The sequence below is a fragment of the Brassica oleracea genome, chromosome C1, assembly GCF_000695525.1.
Source record: "Brassica oleracea var. oleracea cultivar TO1000 chromosome C1, BOL, whole genome shotgun sequence".
Classification (NCBI taxonomy): Eukaryota; Viridiplantae; Streptophyta; class Magnoliopsida; order Brassicales; family Brassicaceae; genus Brassica; species Brassica oleracea.
The window spans coordinates 43695920-43719485 of record NC_027748.1 but is presented as its reverse complement, the minus strand read 5'-3'; the positions used below and the strand labels follow the sequence as shown (position 1 = coordinate 43719485).

At 35.9% G+C, this 23566-nt stretch overlaps 5 protein-coding genes across 10 annotated transcripts; 3 read left to right on the top strand and 2 right to left on the bottom strand.

Moving 5' to 3' along the window:
- The first annotated feature begins 8 nt into the window (after positions 1-8).
- Positions 9-859, top strand: LOC106344009. Its single transcript, XM_013783416.1, has one exon. It carries the CDS (start codon positions 62-64, stop codon positions 608-610), a length of 549 nt encoding a protein of 182 aa, XP_013638870.1. The 5' UTR covers positions 9-61; the 3' UTR covers positions 611-859.
- An 87-nt stretch (positions 860-946) lies between these two features.
- Positions 947-2881, top strand: LOC106343919. The gene is made up of 8 exons (XM_013783314.1): positions 947-1131; positions 1240-1401; positions 1490-1561; positions 1657-1791; positions 1871-2110; positions 2190-2297; positions 2385-2436; positions 2571-2881. Exons 1-8 carry the CDS (start codon positions 1021-1023, stop codon positions 2600-2602), a joined length of 912 nt encoding a protein of 303 aa, XP_013638768.1. The 5' UTR covers positions 947-1020; the 3' UTR covers positions 2603-2881.
- Positions 2882-3105: 224 nt separating this feature from the next.
- Positions 3106-4459, bottom strand: LOC106343636 (U-box domain-containing protein 4-like). Its single transcript, XM_013782940.1, has one exon. It carries the CDS (start codon positions 4346-4348, stop codon positions 3296-3298), a length of 1053 nt encoding a protein of 350 aa, XP_013638394.1. The 5' UTR covers positions 4349-4459; the 3' UTR covers positions 3106-3295.
- Positions 4460-4565: 106 nt separating this feature from the next.
- LOC106343725 (V-type proton ATPase subunit G1-like) lies at positions 4566-5732 on the top strand. 3 transcript variants are annotated; one of them, XM_013783131.1, is made up of 4 exons: positions 4566-4656; positions 5033-5126; positions 5214-5314; positions 5384-5732. In XM_013783131.1, exons 2-4 carry the CDS (start codon positions 5036-5038, stop codon positions 5525-5527), a joined length of 336 nt encoding a protein of 111 aa, XP_013638585.1. In that variant the 5' UTR covers positions 4566-4656; positions 5033-5035; the 3' UTR covers positions 5528-5732. The 3 variants fall into 3 exon arrangements, with proteins under 3 accessions (XP_013638585.1, XP_013638508.1, XP_013638652.1); XM_013783054.1 differs by having other exon boundaries at positions 5030-5126; XM_013783198.1 differs by having other exon boundaries at positions 4752-5126.
- A 9548-nt stretch (positions 5733-15280) lies between these two features.
- On the bottom strand, positions 15281-22344 carry LOC106343378 (paired amphipathic helix protein Sin3-like 1). 4 transcript variants are annotated; one of them, XM_013782595.1, is made up of 22 exons: positions 21940-22344; positions 21527-21733; positions 21265-21448; positions 21074-21172; positions 20825-20992; positions 20458-20734; positions 20132-20268; positions 19958-20042; positions 19857-19892; positions 19569-19759; positions 19334-19488; positions 19132-19259; positions 18760-19014; positions 17930-18613; positions 17773-17849; positions 17028-17558; positions 16837-16937; positions 16593-16731; positions 16346-16501; positions 16076-16242; positions 15866-15977; positions 15281-15718 (listed from the first exon to the last, which is right to left on the bottom strand). In XM_013782595.1, the coding sequence occupies exons 1-22, from the start codon at positions 22005-22007 to the stop codon at positions 15587-15589; spliced, it is 4089 nt and encodes a 1362-aa protein (XP_013638049.1). In that variant the 5' UTR covers positions 22008-22344; the 3' UTR covers positions 15281-15586. The 4 variants fall into 4 exon arrangements, with proteins under 4 accessions (XP_013638049.1, XP_013638129.1, XP_013638204.1 ...); XM_013782675.1 differs by having other exon boundaries at positions 19967-20042; XM_013782750.1 differs by having other exon boundaries at positions 19973-20042.
- Between the last annotated feature and the right edge of the window lie 1222 nt (positions 22345-23566).

The following is a 23566-nucleotide window of genomic DNA, read 5'->3' as shown; positions in this document are numbered from 1 at the left end:
GTCTAAGAAGAGAGATAATCAGGATTTATCCTGATTTTTTCTTCGTTTAGAGTCGGGTCACATGGGATCTCAGAGGATGAGGCTACAAACGTCGCCCATGTCTGAAATGGACGCTACGGATGAAATGCACGAGGCGTTGTTCGCGAAGAGAGGGTGTTGTTTCCTTATGCCCTGCCTTGCCTCATCCCAGCCGTCCTCTCGTGGCAGATCTGTGTGGTGGCGACGGATCAGGACAACAGGCGACAAGCTCGAGCCTGGGGAGCGTTGGTGGATTAGAGGGTGGAGGAAGACGAGGCAGTGGTCGGAGGTCGTAGCTGGCCCTAGATGGAAGACATTTATCCGCAGATTCGGACGTAACCACTGCTGCGGCGGATGTGCTGGAAACAGTGATGGAGCAATCACTCCTAACCGGTCAGAACAGGGTAAATTCCGGTACGATCCATTGAGCTACTCTTTAAATTTCGACGATGGAAAGCAAACGGGACACTTTGAAGACGAGTTTCCATACCGGTATTACTCGAAGAGATTCGCTGCGCCTTCATTGCCGGTCTCCACTAAGTGCCCCATGGATTTCGATACCAACAGAGAGGCACAGGCGCTTCATAAGTGAAAAATCACGGGGCTGCATTGTGTGTGGAATAAAAGAGTTAGATTTGTTCGTGTTTCTTTTCTTAAAAGTTAAAAATATTGTTTGTGTAGTTCATGTGCAATGCCTTTTTCCTCTAAACAAAAAAAAAAATATGACAACTCGTCAGTTGTAGAATAGTGATAGTTGACACACGAAGTGTTTGATGCATGTGGGTACTGTATATATATGTTAAACCGAATTCGGATAATGGACGTGCTGATTATGAATATGGAAATGCACAAGGCCCATGAAATAGAGCAGACAAAGAAGACCCACTAAAATGCCAATATTGGTAAACTACAGCAATGAAACGTCCAGAGGGCGGGGGTATGAATTAATTTCCCCTTGTTTTTAGGGTTCTATAAAGTGAGGAATTTAGGGTGGGATAAAAAATGGATTCAGCGATGGGGGATGAGAAGGACGCGTTTTACGTTGTTCGTAAGGGAGACATCGTTGGTGTGTATCGAAACTTTAGCGAATGCCAGCAACAAGCTGCCTCTTCTGTAATCTCTCATTTCACTCTCTCTTCTTTTTTTTTTCTTCCCCCTTTAAATCGACTCAAAAACATTGATTCATAATATGCTAGATTATATGGATTATGGTTTTTTCAGGTGTCAGATCCACCGATGAGTGTGTACAAAGGATATGGTTGGCCACAAGGAGCACAAGACTTCATATCCTCTTTTGGGCTTAAGAACGCTCTCTTCTCTGTCAACGCTACTCATCTCAAAGATGATTCGGTCTTTGGGAAACTCATTCCTTGCCCTCTTCAGGTTATTTTACATAATCTTCATCTTAGTTTACCAAAGGGAGAGGAGATCGTTAGTGCAGAGATATCATATCCTTTTGCTCTCGTTTCAGCAACCATCTTCTTCTTCCCAAGGACAGTCTCTCGACAAACCTTCCCAGCCTACGAGATTATTGCAACAAATGGTAACCACCAGACTCATGATTCATTTCATTTGCCCATATAACAATGTGAGAGATAGATTGTAAATGTGTCTTGTTACCCTCTCATGATCTTTCAGGAAACTGATGAATCACCCTCCTCGAGTCATCCACAAAAGCATCTTAAGATTGATAATAGCGGCGGCGGCGGCGGCATGGTTCCTCGCCTTGCTGTTCCTTCCAGTCTGTTGACTCGCCGTCCCATACTTCAAAATGTAATAATACCATTCTCCCGACAAAAATGCTCTTTTTTTCAAAAATAGTAATCAGAGTCAATTTACTTGAACCTCTCAGGATTCATGTAACATCGAGTTTGACGGTGCATCCAAAGGAAACCCTGGGAAAGCTGGCGCTGGAGCTGTTCTCCGTGCTTCAAATGACAACAGTGTGCTCTTCTATTTGCGCGAGGGTGTGGGGACTGCTACTAACAACGTTGCAGAGTATCGAGCTCTCCTTCTTGGTCTCAAGTCTGCTCTTCACAAAGGCTTTAAGAATGTCCGCGTCCAAGGAGACTCAATGCTTGTCTGTATGCAGGTCCGTCCATATATAGACTCTTGCTTCAATCCTTCTTTTATTTTTGGTTCCAAAAGTATCTAACTGATTTGGGAGGCAGGTTCAAGATTTATGGAAAACCAAACACCCGAAAATGGCTGAGCTTTGCAAACAGGCCAAGGAGCTTATGAAGCAGTTTAAATCATTCCACATCCAACACATTGACAGGGTAATAAAGCCACTTAACCCTTGGTTAGTTTGTGTGTAATTGGAATTTGGAAGTGAAGATATGATAATTATTAATGGATATGTATAGGAGTTCAATTCTGTTGCTGATGCACAAGCTAACCATGCCATCAACCTCCCAGGTGAGTTAGTTTAAAATGATCTTAAAAAGAAATATAGATTCTAGCTTCTTCTTTTTTTTTTAAATAAATGGATCTTAAGAAGCTAACCAGAGGTTTTGTGTGTTTCTTTTCTTCGTAACTCGATGCGTATCCAGAGGGTCAAACGAAAGAGATTGCAGGCGGCTAGAAGAGCAGAAGAATCGTCATATTCAAGTAATTATTTAAACATTTCTGTTAGCTAATTTCTGGGATCGTGTCTCTGATATGCTAGTAGTATGTGGTAACATGATGATGGAACATGTTCTTCTCTCTCTTCTGCTCTGTCCTCTGCTCCCAAGAACATGTGTATCTTTTGCTTATATTCTGTTCAGTACGTGATAATGTTTTTTTTTTATCTCTACTTGCAAAACATTATCAACGTTTCCTTGTTATGCGGTCTTATATGTTTATTCAAACCATTAGTCCACACATGTAAGGGTCAAATAAAGTAATTGTCCAAACCATATTCAACACGAACAAGGTTGTTGAACATGGCGGAGGAAGTTGTTATGCTGATATCTCATTTGCTCTGTCCCCAGCCTGTTGAACTTTCAGATCAATTATTCTCAAAAGTTAAATTCCCAAAAATTACATCTATGTTAAAAGCTCTAGCAAGTTAAGAGAGAACAGAATTAGTATTGGATGTGAAAATGGTAAAAACGAAACCGATATTTATCAACTGGATCACAAAAACAAACAATCTCAAGAAGATAAATTACAGAGGGAAACAAACATTTAATTTACAGTTATTTATTTATTTCCCTTTGCGGTTGTTTGTACAAAGTGAAAAAGGGAAAAGGCTCACAGCTCCGACGATCATCCACAGTTAGTACTAATGGGATCATCTAGGCTGCCTTAAAAGCTCGATCAAAGCCTCCGCCTTCTGCTTCGCTCGAGTAGTTCCTCCCGCCTGAGTAAGCGCCACAAGCGGAGGAATCGCTCCTTCCCGAGCCACCATGGTTCGATAGACGACAGTCTCCTCGCAAATCTGAAGCAGTATCGACACGGCCATCTCTTTCTGCCTCTGCGTCCCGTCCTCCACGATCTCCACCAGCACCGGAACCCCTCCTTCCTCCACAACCGCCGCCTTCGATTCGGGCACCGACATCAGAAGGCTCATCACGAAGGCCGATTTGTCCACCATGTTGGATCCGAAATCGGCCATCAGCTCCACCAAAGGCTTGATGATTCCAGACTCCACGGCTCTGATCTTGTTCTCCTTGGCGGAGCAGAGGGAGTAGAGAGCCGTCGAGGCGTCCTTCTTCGCCCTGAACCCTCCCGTTTCCAGGAGGCTCACCAAAAGGGGAATCGCTCCCGATCTCCCGATCGCGATTTTGTTCTCCTCGAGCTGGGAGAGACGGAGGAGAGCGCACGCGGCGTTCTCCTTAGCCGTGGGAGTTCCCATCTTCAACGCCCTGACGAGGGGCTTGACGGCGCCGGAGGAAGCGATGAGGTCCTTGTTCTCGTCGCAGAGGGAGAGGTTGAGGATGGCGGTGACGCCGTACTCCTGGAGCTGAGGGTCGGAAGAGGAGATGAGGGAGACGAGCGGCCTGATGGCGCCGGCCTCGGCGATTTTGATGCGGTTCTCGGGTTTGTGCTTGGAGAGGAGCCTGATCTCCATCGCGGCTTGCTTCTGGTTCTCGATGGAGGAGGAGAGGAGGGCGACGAGATGGGGGATGAGATCGTCGGTGGCGGAGGAGAGGAGGAGGCGTCGGCTCAGGGAAGAAGGGGTGGGGAATTCGCCGGATCTGTCGCTGTTGCAGTCGCTGAAAGCGGAGGAGGAGTGGTCGTTGACGCTCAAGTTGCTGAAAGTATGGCCAAGGTAGCTGAAACCGGCGCTACTATCCGTCTCCATCGATGCAGAGAGAGAGAGACTGTGTGATATCGTATTCATCAACGTGGATGGTTTACCAGAGACGGAGGAGAATATTTGTTTGTTTGGATGTGTAATAAAAAGAGAGGAGAAAATTAATATATAATAATGGTTTTGATTCAACTGTGTCTTAAATGTAAATGTGGCCCATTTAAACGTGGGGGCTTTTAGTTCAATGAACGTTAGCCCACTACTACTCTTGTTAGTTGTCTGTCGGTAGATTAATTAAACGTGTGTGATCAGATCCTTCTCAAATTGATTGATTGAGTTTTTTTTGGTTTTGTATCTAGCACCACCTCCTAGCCAAAGCCAAAGCCAAAGCGCGGAAGGTATGCTTCTCTCTCTCTCTCTACATATCGTCTACAATGAGATCGGGTTTTTCAATAGGAAGTCAAAATGTATTTTTTGTTTACTTTGTGAACAGAACATTCATAGAGTAGTAGGAAAAACGACAAGTGATCCCATCCTTGTATTTGACTTCTACGTGGATTCGTTGATCATCCGTCCCGTCCACAGGATTAGATCTTAGATCTAATTTGCTTCTGATCGTTTGTTTTGTACTTGGATTGGTGCTAGATTTTAACACACAGAGACAATGACTGTCCTTAAGACTTTAGTTGCTTGTGTTTGTGTGGTGACAAACCTCGATTTTATCTAATGATCACTTCTTTTTTTTTGTTTTGTTTGGTGGGATAAAAAAAGAAGAAGATGGAATCCAGCAGAGGAGGAGGAGGTGGAATCCAGCAGTTGCTTGCTGCTGAACAAGAAGCTCAACACATTGTCAATGCTGCCAGGACCGGTAATTTCTCTTAACTTTTTCTTTCTTTTGGTTCTGGAGCTTTTTTAATATAGGAACTGATTCACTATCTGTGATCTTGTGTTGCAGCGAAGATGGCTAGGCTGAAGCAAGCCAAGGAAGAAGCTGAGAAAGAGATTGCCGAGTACAAGGCTAAAACTGAGCAAGACTTCCAGAGGAAACTTGAGGAGGTAACACATCAGAGACAATCTAGTGTCCCCTTTTCTTCTTCTTCTTTCTAAATAATTTGCTCCTCATAGACAAGTGGAGACTCGGGTGCGAATGTGAAGAGGCTGGAGCAAGAGACTGATGCCAAAATCGAACAGCTCAAGAACGAAGCTTCCAGGATTTCCAATGATGTTGTGGAGATGCTCCTCAAACACGTCACCACTGTCAAGAACTGAGTGTGATTTATCACCAAGTCGCTTTTGAACTGAGATGGATTTCAGTCAGACACTCAAATCTCATATTAAATTTGTTGCTACGAGTTATTTATTATCTGCTCTCTTTTTCGTTCTTGTAATATCTCTTTGTTGTTGTATTCATAATAATGTCTTTGGGGGTTGTAATAAAATTGAGAACAAAAGACCTCGTTTATTTTATTTTGAATTGTGTTAGTAAAAAAAAAACAAATCTCCTTTTTTGGGCTTTATTGTCTGTCTTACAACTCTCCTGAGCAACGAGCACATATAAGAGCAAACAGTGATAAAACTGAAGAAGATGGTCTGCTCTGCTCATAAACATAACAGACACATCTATAAGCGATATGAAACAGACAACACAAGGTCAGGACACAGTACACAGTCCATGCACGAAAGAACATGTTTAAATGTATTATTCTGGAAACTAAACTACTACATCATAATGGTTTTACATGATAGCGAGTTCAATCATCAGAAGGATACATGAGTTTAATAATGTAAAAGCATATCCAAAGGTGAACAAATACATGAATTATGACCCACTTAATGTTAGCTGAAACTTTGTGGTTAACAAGACCAAACCGAAAATCAAAGCCTCTTTTGTAGTATTTTCCCTTAACCAATACTTGTGTCAAATGAGATTAATCAAAGCCTCTTATATATTTGGTATGTTAAGCCAACAATATATATTCAACATTGCAAAGCTCGGTTGTGGTTGTGTTCTTTGACCAGCTAATCAACCTATTTGTAAAATATGCAATTGTTGGTTTAACTACAGCTATTATATATATATATATAACTTTACTACGAAAATATAAAATCGCATGAGTATAATAAAATGAAGTGTGCTTACACACAGTATTTGATTAGCCGGTTTTAAAAACGTATTGTATGAGTTTTATAGTAGAATGTGGTATATACTATGAACTGTTATTCATTTTAAACTTGCAACATATTTTAGTTCACAATTAAAATCTTGTTGGGATACCTTAGCAAGAAAGTTGGCAGTGAACAGTGAATATAACTTCTATCATGGATGTTTAATTGCTAGTGATGTCGAGGATGTTTAAATTTTATAATGATTTTTTTTTTACATCAATTTTATAATGATTAATCACAAAAATAATTGTTTTGAGGTGTGATTCATTTTCGTGATAATAAAAAGGTATAACGTGGACATAAATATAGGAGATACTATTTTTTCCTAGCAAATATAAGGTTGGACTAACATTTATTCAAATTCATTCAAGTGATGCCACGTAAGCAAATTAGAGTGGTTAGGAGTTGACACATAAGCAAATTCATTTTGTAATTAGTACAAAACTGAGGTTACAACTTTTTAAAATATCCTCAATTAATATTATATAAGAGATTATAAACAAAAAAACAAAATCTGGATTTCACTAGTTTTATAACAGTAGTTGACGATGGCTTTTGTATATTTTCTTTTAGAAATTTTTAATTTTAAAGGCAGTTCATATATGTTATATGTTTCCTATTTACGTTGAATCTAGAGCATCTATCCACCATTAAAATCTATAAACTTTATTATAATAAATTAATAATAAAATTAAACATTCAAAGAAAGAACAAAATTAATTTTATTTGATTGTTTTATTCTCTCATATTGAATCTGCACCAGTAATTAATTTATGCTGTCAGTTACTAAATGAAAATATGAGATAATATTTCAAATGTTTAAAATCAACAAAAGTAATTCGTTTAAGAAGATCATTAGTTTAATAGTACTCAATTAATAATAGCATTTGAGATAGGTATACGAGATTAAATTACTGCATAGCTATATAAAATTCACAATATTTTTATTTTGTATTTACAATTTTTGTTTAAAATATTTTTATTAAATAAATTTATGTGTATTTTGATGACAGTATTTTATATTCTATTATTTTCAGAAAAATAATTTACTATGAATAATATTTTCATTCTATTAAAACTAAAATCAAAAACCAAAATCTAAAACAACCATTCATGTTTTTCAAAAGCCAAAAATCAAAAACTAAAATCTAAAGCCCAAAAACCAAAATCCAAAAACCAAAAACCAAAATCTAAAAACCAGGAAAACAATCATCACCTCAATAGTTTAGATGATAACTAGATGTCAAAATCATGCACAAAGTTAGATGGTAACTAAATGTTATTAACCATGCACAACCCAGTAGGTAGGAGCTAAGTTTGCACAAAGTTAGATGGTAACTAAATATGCAAAATCATGCGAAAACCAGTAGGTACGTAATGTGAAAGACCTAAGTTTGACGTAACTACTATAACTAATAACTAGAGCTCTATATTTTCTTCTTCTATAAATTAATTGGTATCTCTCTCTAAGATAACATTTCAAAAGTAAGAAAATAACTCCTCAGCTTTCGAAATGAAATGCTATTACTGTGTGTCGAAAAGTTTCCAAACCCCTTGGGGTGCTCTAACTTCCTTACTTCTTGTCATTGCTGTCTCTATGGATTCAATCAAAGCTGGATCGAAGGATGGATATACTTGGGGTTTTGGGAGGCTCTTCTTGCCGTAGGCATGGCGTTCTTTGACAACCAACTAAGAGAACAGATACGGTTTTTGGAAGATCGTGAAAATCATAGTGTTTTGGTCCATCATTCAATACCGAGCTCACAGGGTGAGTCGTCAAGGGGTTGTAATAAAATTGAGAGCAAAGGAACTTGTCCATTTTATTTTACATTGTGTTGTAAAAATAAATCTCCATTTTTTGGTTTTTAGTTTCTTACAACTCTCGAGTAACTGAAAGCACATATAAACCACCTAACAGTGACAAAACTAAAATTAACTTAAAGTATTAAAAAAGTGAAAGCATGAAAAACTAGGATACAATATTAAATAACATAAAAATAAATTGAAAAATAATAAGCATAATATAAGTATAATCTAAGAAAATACAAAGGTAATGTTTTTCAATTTATTTTTTTTTTTGTTTTTTTTCTCCTGGTTTTTGAAAACTAAATTGTCGATAATATATGATTTTTGTTCACTTTTGTTATTTGTTAATGTCTTATGAGTTGTGACTGTTTATACTGATTTCAGTCCACAAGTGTAATAAGTGTTTTATTACAAATCCAAGTTTTCTAATTTGATTAATACTATAAAAAATAATAATTCAAAATCAACATCTCAAAAATAAAAATATGAAACAAAAAGGATATTTAATACATTGTTCATTGATGACCAATATGAATATTGAAGGTATATAATTTATAATATCTTTACAATATATCTAATTTAACAATTTGAAATTTGTATAAAATAAATATTAAACTAAAATGTGTTATATATAGTTCGCGGAAAGTGTGCGGACCATAATCTAGTAATAAGTTATAAGTAAACTCTTAAGTATGGTTGTAATAAACATGTTTTCTCGTTTTGCCTATATATAAGTAGGATTGGGCAAATAAACCGAATCCAAAAACCCGAACCGAATCCGATCTGATAAAAATGAATCCGAACCGATCCGAACCCGACGTAAATACCGAATAGATCTTGTTTTGTGGTATTTCGGGTTATGGGTTTATCCGAACCGAACCCGAATCTAAATGGATATCCGATAGAACCTGAAACATTCAAAACCTCGAAAAGATCTTGTACCAAAGATCGGAAGGTTATAGGTATTATCCGAACCGAACCCAAACCTAAATGGATACTCGATAGAGCCCAAAACATTCAAAATCCCCAAAAAAATTGTACCAAACATGATCTCAATTCCTAAGATGTAAACCATACAACGAAGTAAAAATGATTTAGTCTAAGCCAAAAGTCAAATGATTTAGACCAAGCCAATTTGAAATATATTTGTAATTGCCTTTTGGAAATGTATGTTAATAAATATTTGAACAAATGTTTAGTTTCATATGTAGCTGATTTTTAGCTTGGGTAAGAAGTTTATAATGTTTATTCGAAATCAAAAAAATAGTTATTGATAGAAAGAAAACTACTAAATAAATGAAAGCATGGTTTGATCAAAAAAAAAATGAAAGCATAAAACGAAAACCAAGTTCTCGTGAATGAGAAACATTATTCAATGAAAACAAAATCTAAATCTTAAAACTTCAAGTTTCAACCGCACATCTTCAATCATCAATTTTCATGTAATAAATAATTATTTTAGATGTTCAATATATTTTGGATACATCTTAAAAAAATTTTGGTAACATCTAAAATGGGAAAATCACATAAAAAATCATAAAATTGACAAAAATTTGCGCTTTAAACCTTGAAGCTTAACTGATAAAGTGTTAGTAGTTGAGATCCAGAGTTTAAAATGCAAATTTTTATTTCCGATTTTTGCCATCTAAAATGAACTTCCCGTAATGATTAAAAAGAAAACATCCTTTTCAATGTTAAAGTGTTAGCAGTTGAGATCCATGGTTTAAAGTGCAAATTTTTATTTCCGATTTTCCCCATCTAAAATGAACTTCCCCTAATGATTAAAAAGAAAACATCGTTCCTTCTTATTATGAATTTATTAATTCGTTCCAAGTTTTATAACTTATAAAGAAAAAGTAAAGTACGTCCACATGATTAATAGTTATGACTATCATCACCAACATGAATCCAACACTTGAAGGTTCGTTTTGCTATATTCCCATAACCATGCATACATACGTTTAATTAATTTCTCTTTATATATGTTTGCTCATCCGTTTGACAGCATAAAAGAGCACCCAAGTATATAAATATGAAAAAGTACACGGTTATTTAACGTGTTGATATGGAAAAGTATATAAAATTTGATATGATAAAATATAATTAATTAATTATTGATGTATCCGACCATCAGAACCGAATTCGACATTTATATCCGAAGAAAGCGGCCTTAGGTTTAAGTGCCGGGATGAGTAAGATTAGCAGATATCAGATGAGCATAGTCAAGAGACTGTTTCAAAGCAGTGAAAACACTTCCTCAGTGCCTCTTGATGATTGTTTATATATCCTGATTGTGTCTTCGTAAGTAATTGCATTAGAAAATTCCCTTGATTTTCGCATAACTTTTTGCGTATCCTATTTGATTATCTCTCTTTTTCATGCATGGGTCCTTCGATGTGCTTGAGATCTCTATGTTCATCTTTGTTTCTTTTATCATTTACTTGTTTCATATTCAAAAGATGAATCAAGATAATTAGATCTTTCAAAATACATCTTCGATTCATTCGACATCCACGAACAATCCTTGATATACCTTAATATACCTTTCAATGCCTAATTCAAATTTGAATTCAGCTATCTAAAACTAAATCTGTCAAAAGTAATTTTAATCCGAGATTCAATATGTAAGTTGTTCATTCACATCTTCAATTGTGTTTTGACTTACAGATCCTTTATATGTTAAATGAGAAGCATTGTAATAAATGCATTCACACTATAATCGACATGTGGTAGTCTCACAATGATTTGATAAGATTTATTCTTGGGTTCACCTCCTAGGGTGAACTTTTAGGTTCACCAACCAATAAGATTGTGTTATTTCATATTCGATATGTTTAAAAAAAAGAAACAAAATAATATTAAATTATATTATCTTTTTAAAATTAAAAGGTAAAAATAAATAAAAAAAAATAGTAGTAATTACAAAAAAAAAAATATTTTAACGTCGTCAGCAAAACATTAAACCCTAAATCCTAATCCCTAAACCCTAAATCCTAAACTCTAAACCCTTGGGTAAACCCTAAACCCTAGGATAAATCTTAAACTCTAAATCAAAATCACTAAACACCAAAACACTCAAGGGTTTAGGGTTTAGGGTTTAGGATTTAGGGTTTAGAGTTTTACGGTTTAGTGTTTTTATTTAGAGTTTAGGATTTATCCAAGGGTTTAGAGTTTACCCAAGGGTTTAGAGTTTACCCATGGGTTTAGGGTTTATCCAAGGGTTTAGGTTTACCCAAGGGCTTAGAGTTTAGGATTTAGGTTTTAGGGATTAGGATTTAGGGTTTAGTGTTTTGCTGACGACATTAAAAAAAAAAAATTTAATTCTTTTTTCTGTAACTGCTATTTTTTTTTTACTTTTTTTTATTTTAAAAACATAATATAACTTGATAATATTTTGTTTCATTTTTTAAAAGATATCGAATTCGAAATAAAGAAATCATATTGGCTAGTGAACCAAGAGGTTCACCCTAGGGGGTGAACCCAAGAATAACTCATTTGATAATAAGTATGCTAATGCGTTCACACTATATTCATAAATGTGTTCACACTATGTACTTTGCGTTTTTAAAAAAATATATATAAAACTCATATACATGGTCCTAATAAAACTCTAGATTTTTCGGTTCGAATAAAAATAGACAACGAATCAAAAGCCAAACTATATATATTATTTTTATTGTTTACGGATAAAGTTGAGCAAAATATTCATAAATTTTGATTCGATTCATTATCCATTTTGATTTGAACAAAAAAATCTGGATATCTGTAACTCTACGAAACAAATCAAATACTAAAATACAATATCCAAAAAAGAAGCAAATCACAAATACCAATATTTTTAGGAACAAATATCTAATTCGATATGTTATATGCTTATATATACAGATATGTAAAGAATTATATATATACGTTATATATTTTATACTTTATATCAGTTTTACGATATTTTTATGAATTAAATTTATTATATTAGGTACTAAAATTTAAAAACTTAAATAATACTTTATTTTTGTAATAAAATGTTATTATTAAAATTTTCAATTATTTTTAAAATTTTATTTTATTTACAGATTAAATCGAATATTCTTTAAAATTCTAAAACATTTCGGATATCTGAGTCACCGAATATCTAGGTGGCTAAAGATCGAATCGACACGAATGCTTCCAAATACCCTGATATTCGATATGTGTCCACCCCTATTTACGGATACAATTTTATTTTCTTTATATGAAAAAATGACTAATGTCAAGGCCTCTTTTATTTTAAATTAATTTTAATTTTATCTTTCATGTATTATTTTGAACAAAAATGTCATTTAATATTAATTAACAATATCTCTATATATTTGTCAACTATTTTTATATACTTTTTACATACACATAAATGTGCACCTTGATGTGAGCACTTTGTAACTAAATATTCACTACAACTGAAGAATCTAAGTTTTTTGAAAGTTGAAATATTTTTCTTAATGCTTCTTTCACTACCGACCAAATTTTAGTGAAATGATTCGTCTTAATAATTTTCTTTTCTTTTTCTTAAGCTATTATCTGTTTGGAAACTATAATATGAAACTATTGGTTCGACATGACGAGTATCGAAAATTCATAACATGAAAATAAACAAATAATATTAATTTTTGGTTTTTACCGGAAAACAACCAAAAAATCAAAAAATTTAACCGAATAAACTAAAATAAATATTAATTTAAAATAATATTTATATTTTAGAAGATTAAAAACCAAAAAGAAAAACTTTAAACCGAACCAATATCCAGATTAAACAGATTTAGTGTCTTTTTATTAAAAATAACGAAACTAATAATCACATTCCGCGCAAGGGCCGGATTATTACCTAGTTTTTAGTATCAGACATGTTTCATATACATAAAACATGCAAAAGAGGGGAATCAAAAAAAAAAAAAGTAAAATACTGTTAAATAAATGACTTGTTGATACTGGAAGAATCAAACATAATAACATAAACATAATATCCTTGAGATATCACGTAAATGATACACAAAATGATTGTGAATACGCTATGGGGTCGAACAAATATATACTCTTTCCAATCTTTTAGTCAAACTTTCTTCACACGTCTCAAAAAGTCTTAATATATAAGAAAAGCAAGTGACTAGGTGATATACAAACTCATTTCTGTTAAGTCACAGAAGCAAAGATCCCATTAGCGCTACGCAATCCAACCCCAGAAAAATGAATATGAAACAAAAAAAAAGTGATATTCTTATTGGTAGCCCTAATCTCGGCATCAATGGTCCGTGAAACAGAAGCGGATGCGGAATATTGTCCGCCAAAGGCGTTAGATAATGAGGATGGATGTTACGATGCGTTGAGAATAGCGACAGGTGGAGATATAAGATGGCTATCAAAAGAATGTTGCACTGCTGTTAGAACACTTCCTGATGGTTGCTACTTGCTTGCCTTTCCTGGTAAAGCTTACCCTATTGACTTCTTCACAACCATTTGTAATAACAAGTTCCCTATTGAAAAATAAATGTATTAGATTATTTGTTCATCTAATCATTTCAACAATATAATAAAAATGGTTTACTTTTCATTGTTTTCTTGCGTCATTCAAATTATATATAACACTTACCTTTCACTTGAATGTTTCACGGCCTTTCGTTTTGTTTGATGTAAATATTCATTTTGGATTTTAAAATCTTGAGCCACAAATAACCATTCTCTTGTAAATTAAACTATGAAAGATCAAGTGACTGATTATAAGCCTTTATACCTAAATTATGTTTCATTAACTTGTAGCCTATGAAAAGGTTGAATCATGAAAAAACAAAAATCTCGGAAAATAGTATTGGGTTCTATATCCAGGATCAAAATCCTAGATGTATGTAAATATTTTGTTTCCCTGAAGCAAAGTCACATTTATCGGCTGAATTAATTTCGTTTAAAGCATGAATAAATGATATTCCTATAATGGAAGATAATTTTTTTAATGTACTTTCCTTGGAAGCATCAAAAGTTGATTGCTAGTTACTTCAATAATAGACTTTCCAAATCTGTAGAGTCCAAACTTTCTTCACCTAGTTTCTAGAAAACTCCCTGACATAACATATATACTAATAATAGCAATCCCAATTAATTTCAAAAGTTGTGAATCTCACTTATGTTGAAAGGTTGTGTTTTTTTTTAAAAGATGTCAAAAATATTGTGTCTTTTCTAAAAGTTCAATGTTGGAATATTGTGTCTTTTCTAAAAATTATCTAAATAATTATGTTTTTTCTTATGTTATGAGATGAGTATATGTTAGTGTAATAGGTTATGTTGTGTCATTTTTTGCAGTTATAAAAGAAAATTTTAATAAGTTGTGACTTTTCTAATAAGTATCTTTGAAAAAATGAAAAGTTTGTGATTATTCATATAAGTATTTTTTCAAAATAACTACTTTTAAATTGAAAGAATATGCCTATTCAAATTGAAGAGTTGTGACTATTTAAATAGATTTTTAAAATCTATAAATAGTCTCCAACGTGCATTTCTCGCAATAAAGAAACATCTTCTGTTCCTTGGAATTTTTTCAAATAATATCTGAGGAACGTCAATAACATACCATATTTCTCAACTGTACGTTAAACTGAACAATTAAAATTGTACTAACACGAGAAGAGTTTTGGTTTAATGTTACAGACGCATAAGGCTCAAGAGTTTGGCACAAAGTGAGGAAGGCTACTGGTTGATGACTTCTTGTATTTAATCCGCAAGGTAACTTACCCATTAAATTTGGTTACGGTTTTGTATTCTGTGTATGACTGACTGGTGTTCTCTCCCCCACCACATTCACCACCACCGCCTTCTCCTCCTTCGCCACCACAATCACCACCACCGCCCTGTACGCACTGCCCACTACCACTTCCACCACCGCAGCCGCCGTTGTGTATCGATTCATTCGACATCCACGATCAATCCTTGATATACCTTAATATACTTTTCAATGCCTTGTTCAAATTTGAATTCAGCTAATCTTAAAATAAATCTGTCAAAAGTAGTTTTAATCCGAGATTCAATATGTAATTGTCTAATTATGTAAGTTGTTCATTCACATCTTCAATTGTGTTGCCATATTTACAACAACAACAACAATCTCCTCAAACGAGTATACACACTAAAGACTTTTGACACTTCAAAACCTAAAACCCAAATACAAGATTACACATTTGTAACATCTTATTGTTTCCTTCTTCACTTTGTGCATCTCATCTTATAATCAGGAAACTAAGATATTTGAACGACTAAATTTGGGAATTAACTTTTCTCGGTATTACCTTTTATCCTGTGTGCTGTTGGAGTAAGAGAACACAAGAGGGAGATTCGTTATTGTCATCTTGAAGCTGAGAGAAACCTATGGAACCTTTCTACTCTATCTTTGTTACGCTGCTGCGATATGTGTTCGATCTTCTTTTTCTTCTTCTTCCTGTGGAAGAAATCCTCTGTGTCCAAGACGTACGAAACCTACAAGAGATGCATATATACTGGATTGGTTGCTCAACAGAATACTGAGGTAGAAATAGCTTTTGTATATAGAAAGATTAAACCGGTTGCAATCAGTATATAAAAAGTGGAATGGGTCGAGAATGTTTGGACTGAAAATTGAGTTACCTTGTAAGAAGAGCAAGACATCTTGCACTCCAAGCCATTTACTACTTCAACACCTTCCATGGCTTTACAGAGTGCTTCAAGATCATCCAAGCCCGAGTATGGACGCCGGTTCCTGCCAAAAAAATTGTCCAAAAGAGATTTGGATTAGAAGATGAAAGGAAAAAAACCACCTATACATAAAGATATAGAACAATAAAGATAAAAAGATACCTTCGCAACAAAATGTTATGTCCCTCCTCTTTTTTCTCTCGCGAGGTGGAAAGAAATTCAGTTTGTAAGTAACTTGCAAACATGGGATCCATAGAAACTGCATATGGTTCTGGTTTCTCGACTATGTTGTCCATAAGTTGGATCGATAAACGAGATGGCGAGGATGACTGCATATGAATTATATATATATATTAAAAAGGGGAATTTAAGTTCCAATTGACACCACAATGATATATGAAGACCCGGAGGAGAGAGATAAGAGAGTCATACACATTCCAACCGGTAAACATTTTCGTCGTGAAGGAGGACCCTCGCATTTTCATAATACACCGAGTCAATAATAACCCTTCCAGGTTTCCGGGATTTCTCATACTCGTACAACTGAATTAGCTTGTTGTCCATCTCATCGGCTACAACAGCTTGAAGCTACACATGTATAACAATCACAACAATCATAAGCAAAGCAAAATAAAAAATAAAAAAAATCTTAGTCTTAAACCACTAGTGCCAGTCAAACCTGTTTAACCAATTTGTATATCACTTTGTTCAGCGTGAATAACACATATGATTGATTTCCGAAAATAGCTCTGCACTCATCCTCAAACTTAGTATTTTCAACTGATCCATCAAGCAAACCATACAATCCCTTCATAAACCTGTAGTACAACATACACATCAGATCCTCTTTTTTTTTTTTAACAGGAAAACACTGTATTAGATAATCTTATAATAGGCTGGTATGTTTGTACAAAGGAAGGTACCTCGCATAAGGATCTAGCGAATCGGTATCCTTTGAGTTTTTCGATTTCAGTTCATCGCCTGAGCAATTCCTTTTCGCAGACAAAATCCTCTCATAAAGAATCTGAAAACGCACTTTCATTATTTTTGTTAGAGAGAAGAATATTTAGTCAATAATTTGTGTGCAAGCAACCATATCAAACGATGCACTCACTTGATGAAGCCTAAAGAGGACATAAAAGTCGTCATTCCCATAGAAAACTCGGATATCTTTAGTCATCCCGTCGCGTAAAACCGCTGCTACATGCTTTGAAAGAGGTCTGGCAGACAAGAGAACACGTTCGGACTGGCGAAGCAGCTCAGTGTCTCCTGCTAAGATATGCGAGTCCACTTCCTCTGCTTCTCCCTCACTCTCAGCTTTACCATCAACCTCATCATGCTCACCAGATTCCTCCTCTCTATTTTCATCATGTGAACATTCTTCACCACCCTCTGAAGCATTTTCACTATCCTCATCCTCATTCTCTACTTCAGCATCTGCTAAATTTTCGGGTTTAGAAGTGGACTTCACCCCAAGATCTTCATGAAGACCAACGTTGTCTTCGAAATCACCATTAGGTGAGAGTTCACCTTCCTCCTTCTCAAATGTGAGCGGACCTTCGGGTTCATCAGAATTCATATTATCCGTAGAAGAATCTGATCTTATTCCACTTGCCAAAGCTATTAATTTGCCAACATCACCTGCCTAATAAAACGATAATAACAGTTTAGGATGATCAGATGGGTCTAAAAAGCACAATACATAAAAATAAAAACAATTTTGTTTTTTTCCACCACTAGATCCCATAGGAAGTGTTGTAATACTCCATGGGTACATCCCTAAGCCATGGAAACGTCTGGGCAATCGTGGGGTATGTAACTATATATTCAAAGTTGCAACGAGCAATTGAGTGTAGTACCTGGGTCGAAGGAGAAGTTTTAATGCGATGAATATCACTCAAAGAGTTGCTTGGTTTGGCTTGAATCTCATGTGAGCCTTCATTGTAAAAGTAATAAAAGTCGATAGAGATAGATAAACAGCAGAAACAAAATTAAAAGTTGAAATCTGAAACGTACCTGCCAGATCTTCCTTTTCTAGTACACAATGATTGTTTTCTCCACTTGGGGTTGATAAACTCGAGGTGGATGCTCTTTCATTGATATCCATTGGAATCGGCATTTCAGATCTTTGATCAGCTCTATTTCCAGTCTCATGTTCTTTTTGGAGTTTTACAGCAGAAGAGGTAACACCATCTCCGTCGGCTGTATCAGCATCTTGAAGATCTTCTTTCCCTGTCGAATCCTTATTTAACAAACCAATCTCACCAAGATTGGATGCCCCAGACGAAGCATTCTGATCTCCGTTGGCAACAGATATTAGTTTCCTGGAAGCTAGCGTTGCTGTGTCTGCTCCACAACTCCCATTAGCCTCCTCATTAGTCGAAGTGCTGTGATTCACATCAAGAGTCTTGGGAACATCTTCAACAGGATCTGTGCCCTTGGCCCTGGGAGGAACGCCCAGCACTGGCTCAAGGAAATTTTCCCAAAGCCTCAGAACTTTGCTGAGCTGTTCTTTTGTAGAGCATAACTCCTCGCATGAAAAATGGACTAGTTTGTACAGGTCTTCATGAATATCTCGGCTGAAATACTCGTAGTCAAGATTAGGATTTATGGGTTGCCTGTAACCAGCAGAAATAGACAGCAGAATATCATCCTCATTCTGAGTCTTCTCTTTTAGCTCCTTAATTTCAGCCACCAATGCTGGTTCACAAAACAAGAATAAGAAACGGAAAACAATGAGAAGAAAAGTTGAAAGCAAGAATGGAGCACTGCCAGCTGATTGTAAGCAATAAAACGTGACAAAATAAGTTTGCTTACAACTTGACAATATCCATAAGTCTACTTACATTTGGCACTCGAGTTCTTTGAATCTTGTTGCTTGAAGTAGAAACTGCGATGATCAAGTGATTTGTAATGGTTTTTCGCATATACCTTTGCCCAGATCTTATCAAAATCATCACGGCATTTCTTCCATTCATCTTGTTTCTGCTTCAAACGAGTTAAGATTACAGGAAGTGCAGTGGCTGGATTCTTATGTAATATGTCTATCACGTCAAGACCATGCTCGCCATAAAGTCGCTCAATACACCTTAAGTTCAGGGCTGCAAAAATGTCAATAAGAAAAGCAATGGTAAGATTCAAATATATGCGGGCTCTAAAATAGGGGAAGAGAGAAAATATATAACAAGGAGCTACAGGTTCCAGAAAAGCATACAGACCCGTGAAGTGATCTTCGATCCTGAAGGAGCCAGAGAAAGTAATTTTCTTCTCTGTGATGATGTTCAACAAATTTTCAGCACTTCTGACCGCAGAACTCACAGATTCCAAAAGCATGTCCAACTCAAATCTGTTATAAGCAGTAATTAACTTAAAAGACCAATTACTTCAAACTACAAAATTGTGAGATATATTTATATATACCTATCATCTTCGCATCTGAACAAGATCTCTTCATATGGGTTTCTGCGCATGTGCTTAAAAGAATAATCTTCACTTCCTGAAGTGACAGACACCCAGCGATCATTTAAAACTTCAGATCCTAGCTCCGACCTCTGACTGGCAGTTCGTACCGGATACTGCAAATCAGATTATAAAAAGTAAGAAACCATCCAATGAACATGCTCACAATGAAACTTGAAATAGAAAATCTAATTACATCCGAAGGCAGTAGTCGGTAGCTAGGAGTGCAACACTCGCAATTAGATAGATCAAGCTCTTGAATAGATTTTCCAACGTACTCCTTATATTGCTCTGTTTCATTAACAACCTCGAGGTCAGGCTTGTGTTCTCTTTCCTTTTCTTCCACCTCCATTGACCTGGATGCCTGTTCGTCGCTACTAAATGATTCTGCATCATGTGTACCAGTAATGTCAGTGATGCTCTTACAGAGTAGGAAGGCAAGATGCGATATTATTCATAGCCGAAGAGTAAAATAGCAGCATACTTTTGCTCATAGCACCAGCAAGGTGTTGAAATCCATCTGCAATAAAGGATAACAGTCAGAAAGAAGACTACAGATAAATACTAAAAAGTCAAAGTAGGTACTTTGAATACCAATACTTTCACAACGCTCAAAGAACTGAGTGAACTCATCCATGAGATCAGGGTATTTCCCAAGAAGATCAGAAACCTGAAAGGAAATGAATGGGATTTTATACAAGTTCGTAAAAGTTACCCAAGGTCAACCCCTAATCACAATACCAAAGAAATTCGCAATACCAAATTCTGCAGTTGCTTGGTTTGGATAATTCCATTGCTAAATATATTGAGGCACTTCAAGAACGTCTGATAATCATCTTGGCTGCATAATCTCTCCTTGACTTTCTCACAGAAAACAAATGCTTCGTTGTACATGCCTAGCACAAAGGATGTAAACATCTTAGAAATCAGAAACAGATTGTTTGGACAATAAAAATCACCAGGCTGCCAAAAATAAAAAAAAATACATTCTTGAAGAGATAGATTTAAGATGTCCACTGTCCAGGACCATGGAATATAGAATAGGAAGCAAGCAAAGAAACATATGTCTGACAAGGATAGCTTACTTTTCAAATTGTCTTTCTCAGTATGCGAAGCAGAACCAGAATATGCTTCAGGACCTTCCGCTCTTCTCGAAGACTTTCTTTTCTCTGGGAAATGGTCCAAGTTATCTTGATCTGCTTCTCTTTCGTCGAGAACACGGCCTCTCCTTTCTCTGTTCTCCTTATCAGCAAGCTTCCGCTGCTCTCTTTGCATCTTGACCACCGTTTTATCATCACAAAGGTCATTATGATCAGCACTATAATCACTGCGGGAAGTTACAGCCCTTTCTCGTCGGCGTTCCTGGTGATAAAAAGATGTACAAGGCGCAAAATTCAGATACATGCCCAAAAAATAAACAGAACAAATAAAAATATGAAACCACTAGCATACCTTCTCCACTTGCATTTGACGAATTAGGGGAGGGCCTGATCTTGGGTCATTGTAGCGTTGGGCCTGACTCCGGCTATGCTGCGCTGCTGAATGAGATGGCAAAGACGCTGGCAAAAACCTAGTAAACTCTTCAAGCAAATCCGAGTGACCCTCAAAAAGGATAGATACCTAAAGCGCACACATTCGAGTGTCAGAAAATGTTTTGATAAAACTTTGAAGTGGCATAACAGGTGGGATGAAGAATATTACCTCATTGTAAACCTCACTAATTCCCTTCTTCTCCTTTCGGTACATATTCAAGATACCCAAGAAAGATTTATAGACGTGTTCATCGTGCTTGAATCGAGTCTGCAATGACAATAAAGAAAGTCGTAAATTGAGAAACGAGGTGTAAGGGGAACTTCAAGAGAGAAGGACAAAAGCAAACTTTCGGAGAATACCTTAATTTTATTCACAAAATTAATAGCTTCTTCAAATTCAACAGTCGTCTTAGGCGGGGCTTCGTCTTCCTCAATAAGCGTAATTTCAAATTCTTTAGGCAAGAAGGTGTTAAATCCGTATATCAAATGGTTATGTCCCTTGAACAACTCCTTAACTCGGGCAATCACACCGCGTGTGTCGATCCTGCAAATCCAAGAGTAGGAAATAATTTGAGGCCGACTGCTAAATTTACAACCTCAAAGCTCAAAATATAGACCAGACCTTAGAGCTTTAAAATCTTTCATAACCTCAAGAAACCTGTCATATGTCTCCCGTTGATCATGAAACATGTCCTTAACATCCTTGAGGTACGACAAGGCATCATTGGTTGTTAGTTTCTGAGAGGTAACGTCTCCACTAGCGATTCTCCCTCCCTCTCCTCTTCCAGCTTCAGTGTCACCACTGCCAGGGACCGGAGATTGTCCGTATCTACACCAATTAATCACTTTAATTACTCAAATCATTCCTATCAACAAATTTCACTCTCCATGCAAACAAAAGAAGGAAAACAAAAAACGATCGCCTAAAAACAGAACCACGATCATCAACCCATCGACACTAAAAGTGACAACCAACGCAAACAAAAGCTCAGAGCAAGAAGGTTGATTTTGAAATGAAGTGTAGAGAAAGCTCACAATTCGCCTCGAGAAGAGCCCAAAGTGCGTCGAAATTGAGACCCGGAGCCGTCTCGTATCCGCTTCATGGCTGCAAAATTGAGGGAGTCAAAATTCACCTCCAGGGATGCTTGTGATACCTAGTTTCTGGGAATTTTGATAGTAAACGAAATCAGGTTCTCAGATCTCCGAAAAGAGGATAGATTGGGGAAGAAGCACTCTGATCATCGGCAAACAGAGGAAATTCCAGCGAAAATCAAAATTCTCAGGGACTGGAGATGAATTGCGATGAAATGCGACGAGAGCTGCAACGCACGGTCGAAGGAGACAGAGAATTTCGAAGGAATCGCTGCAAAGACGCGGAGAATTATCGATTATGGAGGCGGAGAAGGGGTCGTTCGACGTTTCACTCTCTCTGCGTTTTGCGGCTACTGGTGGACTACTCTACTATTCTTCTGTTCTTCTTTCGGCCCGGAACTCAAATATTTATTGGGCCTACATCAAAACTTTAAGCCCACTATATAATATCCCATACATATTGGGCCTTTATTAATCATTACGCCCTCTAGACCAGACGAGTTTGTGTTTTAGTTCCAAACTAAACACACTAACCCCTTTTTCTAAGTAACGAATGTTGAAATTTTAAAAAATTAATGTTTAGTCGTAAGTAAGTTCGCCCATATATTTCTTAAGGCATGGCACATGGAAGCATCAGAACAAAAATAATAAAATTGTGATGAAATTTATGTAACAAAGAAAACATGTTTGCATATTTATGTCAAACCTCATCAATTTATAGATATAGGAAAACAAAATTATGCATGAGCTGAAGAACCAATACATTGTCGAAAAAACAATGATAACCCACAACCAGGCTTGCTTCGTGAAGGAGATGAAATGTTTGGTTCTCGACGTCTTTCAGAAAAATAAGAAGAAGGTGATGAAGAAGAAGAAGATGAAGAACTTGATTTTTGTATTTGAATGTTATCTTCAGGACCATTACTATTTTTAGTGGAATGTTCTTTATTTTGAAGGGTTTCTCCACCTTTTTGATTTAAAACGAATTGATCACCCCATATTCGACCTGAAGATCCTTGGCGTCGGAATGAAACTGCTGATCTTTGTAAAGTTGTCATGTTTAGTATAAAACTCTTGAGAATAACTAGTTGATCTCAAATTTGTTTTGATTTATTGAAGCTGCTTTTTGTGTATATATGAAGCTATTGAAAGTGCTTGAACTTTTTGAGAGTTTAAATGTTTTCTCCTTATCTTTTTTGAGATAAGATTTTTAAACTTAGCTTAGTTCAAAAATAGATTTGATCCCGTTTTTATTTAGTGCAGACATGCTAAATTAAGATGTGTTTATACATAAAATGAGTTTTTTTCATATTTAGTGTGAGTTTTAGCTGACCATTTTTTGAAATTTATTCTTTAAAATTATACTAGATCATGACCCGCGCGACCGCGCGGGTTTTATTTTTGTTTTAACACATAACATATATTCATTATAGTAGTTAATATAGTTTAGAGTTTGTCTAGTTTTCTACTTTGTTGTTTTATATAATTTCAAGTTTGTCCAAAACATACGGTGTAAAAAAAATAAATTTAAACTGTGTTTTGTATTAATATTTTTTATCGGTATATTAGA

Coding starts and splice junctions, on each gene's coding strand:
- LOC106343636 (XM_013782940.1), bottom strand. CDS start 4,348: ATGAATACGATATCACACAGTCTCTCTCTCTCTGCATCGATGGAGACG.
- LOC106343725 (XM_013783131.1), top strand. CDS start 5,036: ATGGAATCCAGCAGAGGAGGAGGAGGTGGAATCCAGCAGTTGCTTGCT. Junction 5,127..5,213: donor TGTCAATGCTGCCAGGACCG/GTAATTTCTCTT, acceptor CTTGTGTTGCAG/CGAAGATGGCTAGGCTGAAG. Junction 5,315..5,383: donor TCCAGAGGAAACTTGAGGAG/GTAACACATCAG, acceptor TGCTCCTCATAG/ACAAGTGGAGACTCGGGTGC.
- LOC106344009 (XM_013783416.1), top strand. CDS start 62: ATGGGATCTCAGAGGATGAGGCTACAAACGTCGCCCATGTCTGAAATG.
- LOC106343919 (XM_013783314.1), top strand. CDS start 1,021: ATGGATTCAGCGATGGGGGATGAGAAGGACGCGTTTTACGTTGTTCGT. Junction 1,132..1,239: donor AGCAACAAGCTGCCTCTTCT/GTAATCTCTCAT, acceptor TGGTTTTTTCAG/GTGTCAGATCCACCGATGAG. Junction 1,402..1,489: donor TCATTCCTTGCCCTCTTCAG/GTTATTTTACAT, acceptor CTCTCGTTTCAG/CAACCATCTTCTTCTTCCCA.
- LOC106343378 (XM_013782595.1), bottom strand. CDS start 22,007: ATGAAGCGGATACGAGACGGCTCCGGGTCTCAATTTCGACGCACTTTG. Junction 20,993..21,073: donor TTAGTGAGGTTTACAATGAG/GTAATATTCTTC, acceptor TGTGCGCTTTAG/GTATCTATCCTTTTTGAGGG. Junction 19,760..19,856: donor TGCTGGTGCTATGAGCAAAA/GTATGCTGCTAT, acceptor CACATGATGCAG/AATCATTTAGTAGCGACGAA.